The sequence below is a fragment of the Octopus bimaculoides genome, chromosome 26 (genome assembly GCF_001194135.2).
Source record: "Octopus bimaculoides isolate UCB-OBI-ISO-001 chromosome 26, ASM119413v2, whole genome shotgun sequence".
Classification (NCBI taxonomy): Eukaryota; Metazoa; Mollusca; class Cephalopoda; order Octopoda; family Octopodidae; genus Octopus; species Octopus bimaculoides.
Window position 1 is genome coordinate 9,621,285 of NC_069006.1, and position 3,927 is coordinate 9,625,211.

General features: G+C 40.1%; 1 protein-coding gene across 1 annotated transcript in view; it reads right to left on the reverse strand.

Moving 5' to 3' along the window:
* Nucleotides 1-365: 365 nt before the first annotated feature.
* Nucleotides 366-3,927, reverse strand: part of LOC106883514 (uncharacterized) — a 13,906-nt gene continuing 10,344 nt past the window's right edge. The window contains exons 4-6 of the mRNA XM_052977012.1: nucleotides 3,534-3,617; nucleotides 2,509-2,652; nucleotides 366-495 (exon numbers count right to left, since the gene is read on the reverse strand). Of these exons, the coding sequence (XP_052832972.1) occupies nucleotides 381-495; nucleotides 2,509-2,652; nucleotides 3,534-3,617 (343 nt within the window). The 3' untranslated portion in view covers nucleotides 366-380. The remainder of the gene's footprint in view (nucleotides 496-2,508; nucleotides 2,653-3,533; nucleotides 3,618-3,927) is intronic.

Here is a 3,927-nt window from a genome sequence, read left to right on the forward strand (position 1 = left end):
ATGTGTATATATATATATATATATATATATATATATATGTGCGTGTGTGTATCTGTGTTTGTCCCCCCACCATCGCTTGACAACTGATGCTGGTGTGTTTATGTCCCCGTAACTTGGCGGTTCAGCAAAAAGAGACCGATAGAATAAGTACTAGGCTTACAAAGAATAAGTCCTGGGGTTGATTTTCTTGACTAAAGGCAGTGCTCCAGCATGGCCGCAGTTAAACGACTGAAATAAGTAAAAGAGTAATCACAAGATAATCCCAGTTTTGGCAAGTTTCCCCAGACTGCTGAGAACTGTGAATACTATAAGGCTGTGATGTGACTAATACTAACACAATTGCCGTTAGTACGATGCACTATCCAGGGCCTGTCTGTTGGTCAATGTAAGGCAGCGAAAGAGAAAGGGAAAAAAGTTGTTTGGTTAGACTCACCATCATTGGACAGCTTCAGTTTCTTTGAACTCTCATCTTGGCTTGTCACTTCTGTGTTGGGCCTATCACAATAAGTGAGAGAGAGAGAGAGAGAATTAGAAAGGAACATTAATTTTTGAGAGGTTATCCTTATATATAGTGGACGTACATCGATTAGGGATTAGTGTTTCGGATTCATGATTGTGTGTTGTGTTCTTGAGCAAGACACTTCATTCTACGTTGCTCCAGCCCACTCAGCTGGCAAAACTGAGCATTCCTGTGATGGACCGGTATCCCGTCATGGTGGGTGGGGGAGTATATACCCTACACCCCACAAAATACAGAAAACTGATCTTATAGAGCCTATGGTTTGGCAAGGATCTTTCAACCCTTTCCGAAGCATGTATATACACATGTATATCTTGTGCATATATGCATGTATACATGAGTGCATGTGGGTGTGTTATTTCTTTACTACCTACAAGGGGCTATACACGGAGGGGACAAACAAGGACAGACAAACGGATTAAGTTGATTATATCGACTCCAGTGCATAACTGGTACTTATTTAATCAACCCCGAGAGGATGAAAGGCAAAGTCGACCTTGGCGGAATTTGAACTCAGAACATAAAGACAGACGAAATACTGCTAAGCATTTCGCCCGGCGTGCTAATGTTTCTGCCAGCTCGCTGCATTGTGTGTATGTATGTATATATATGTGAAGGCGTATGGTTTATTGGTTAGGGGTGTTGGGACTCATGACTAAGATTGTGGTTTCAATTCCTGGATTGGGTGATATGTTGTATTCTTGAGCAAGACACTTCATTTCACACAGCTCTGGTCCCCTCGGCTGGTAAAAATTTGCAACTCCCAAGATGGACCAGGGTCCCATCCAGGGAGGAATATATACACAAAAGAAACCAGGCAACTGGGCCTATGCTCCTTAAGGAGTAATGTGGACTATTCACCATCACACATATACCCTTCCTCATGCTGTTGATGCTACTTAGCATTGGCCAGTCATTCATCATTTTATCTCCCCAGGGTGGGGATGTGTGTCTTTGTCTTTTATCATATTACTTGTTTCAGAAGAACAGGGTGGGGTGGGGAGAGGAAGGATTAACTCTTCAGCATTCAGATTACTCTGTCAGATTACTCTGCACAAAGGTGCAGGCATGGCAGTGTGGTAAGAAGCTTGCTTCCTAATCACATGGTCCTGGGTTCAGTCCCACTGTGTGGCACCTTGGGCAAGTGTCTTCTACTATAGCCTCAGATTAAACAAAGCCTTGTGAGTGGATTTGATAGGCGGAAACTGAAAGAAGCTTATCATATATACATATATATATTGTTGCTTTCTCAGAAAATGAATAAATGGTTTCACCATTCTATTTCTTTTTACATTAGCAACAGTTTCAGCTTAATAATAATACTTTGTTGGGTGCAAAAAATCGTAACTCCATGCATGTATGATATTTTCAGTCAGAAATATTTTTGCAAAACTGTCGTATGCAGGACTTACTACAATTTTGAAAAATGCTAAACTGTTGTACTACACTTTGACAATTTTCATAGATTGGCATCTGAAGCAGTTGGAGATGGGATAGTTTGACCAAAAGAACCGGCTATTGCAAGCGAAATTAAATATTGGAAAAAACACATTTGGACATACGACAGTTTAACATAACAGCAACGATTTGTATATATATTTATGTGTGTCTTTGTGTCCGTGTTTGTTCCCCCACCATCACTTGACAACTGATGTTGGTGCGTTTATGTCACTGTAACTTAGCGGTTTGGCAAAAGAGACAAACAGAAGTACTAGGTTTACAAAGAATAAGTCCTGGGGTTGATATCTTTGACTTTAGGACAGTGCTCCAGCATGGCTCCTGCTGGAACAAGTAAAAGAATAAAAAAATTGTCTTGAATTTGTCATACATTATCTCGTAGCTTTGAGATTTTAATGATGCGATTGTATATTTCTGGAATGACATTGTAGGATAGGTGCAAGTGGCCTGATCTGTCCAGTTTAAACATAGAACAGGAAGAATATTTGGGCCTGAAATGGCCAGTTTGAATAGTAAAGGGTTCATCTTACCTTTTGGTGTGAGTGTAAATGGAGCGAGGTAGACGGAAGAGGATCGAAGTGCCACGGAATTTCAGGTTGCCAACGGCTACCAGAAAATTGTTGAGAGGAATACTGGAATGGTGTACATCGGTTTTGTCATCATCATGAAACAACCTGAAGTTGGCAAATCATCATCATCATTATAAATGATTAAAATTTATAACAGGGTGAGAGAGATGTGAGGTTGTGATGGTCATGCATTTATCTGTGAAGGTTATCATTTGGTGATGGAATTGAAATGTAGCATGGATAAAGTGTTGGTCAAGCTATATGTAGATCAGTGGTCCACTGTGTTATTGCTACAGAGCCTAGGTTCCACCAGGAATGGGGACAAGACAAGAAAAAGTCAAGGTCAAGATTTGTCACTTGTCCCCATGATTTTATCTGCCTCTCATTTTTCTCACCCCTACCCATGCATTTTTGCAATCCCACCCCATCCCCACCTTCCCTGATTCTTCTGGCTTCACTCATCAGCATCGTTTTCCATCCATGTTCCATGCTGGCATGGGTTGGCTGTTTTAATAGGACGCAATGGGTCTAAGGCCTGCATCATGCTGCAGGGATTACTTTGGTATGATTTCTATAGCTGGAAGCCCTTCTTAATCCCAACCGTTTTACGGAGTGTACTGGCACCATTCTCTTGATACCAACACTAATGAAGTTGCCATGAAGGGGGAAACTTTATACTGGGAGAATAAGGAGCTTAGAGGGGGAAAGTATGAGAGGAAAGGGCCAGAGCAGACTCACATTTTTGAAGAGAGGGTGGTGAAAAAGTGATAAAAATGTGTTGATGGGGGAATATTTCTTCTGTGTGGAGTTCGTGAGTTGTGTATGTTCAACGTTCATGTTCAGAGAAAGAAGCTATCCTGGTTGGGTGGTGCTTCCTCTTTGTACATATGTAAATGTAATAACATGGGATACAAAAAGATGGACCAAAATTATAAAGGCAGACAAGATGATGACAAAAGAAATTTAATTAAAGAATTTTCGTTTACTTGATATTTTCATCGACAGTTTTGTCTATGGAATCTGGGTGACAGGGCAAACCTTTGATATTCATGATGTCAATCACCATATTCCTGGAAGAAAGAAAGAATGAGATAGATAAATAGAGAGAGAGAGAGAGAAAGAGAGAGAGAGAGAGAGAGAGAGAGAGAGAGAGAGAGAGAGAAATGAGAAAATGTCTTCAGTAACAACAACAATACTAATTACTTAGAATTTAGATTTCACAGCATTTATATTTTACTTTTCAAAGTTATCTCTACAGATTTTCTGTACAAATTAGAGCCAACACAGAAAGTTACAAGATTTCATATACAAATACATCTACGTAAACAATGCAATTGAAGATAGAAAAAAAAAAAGGTAATTAGGGCATGGGTGTATCTG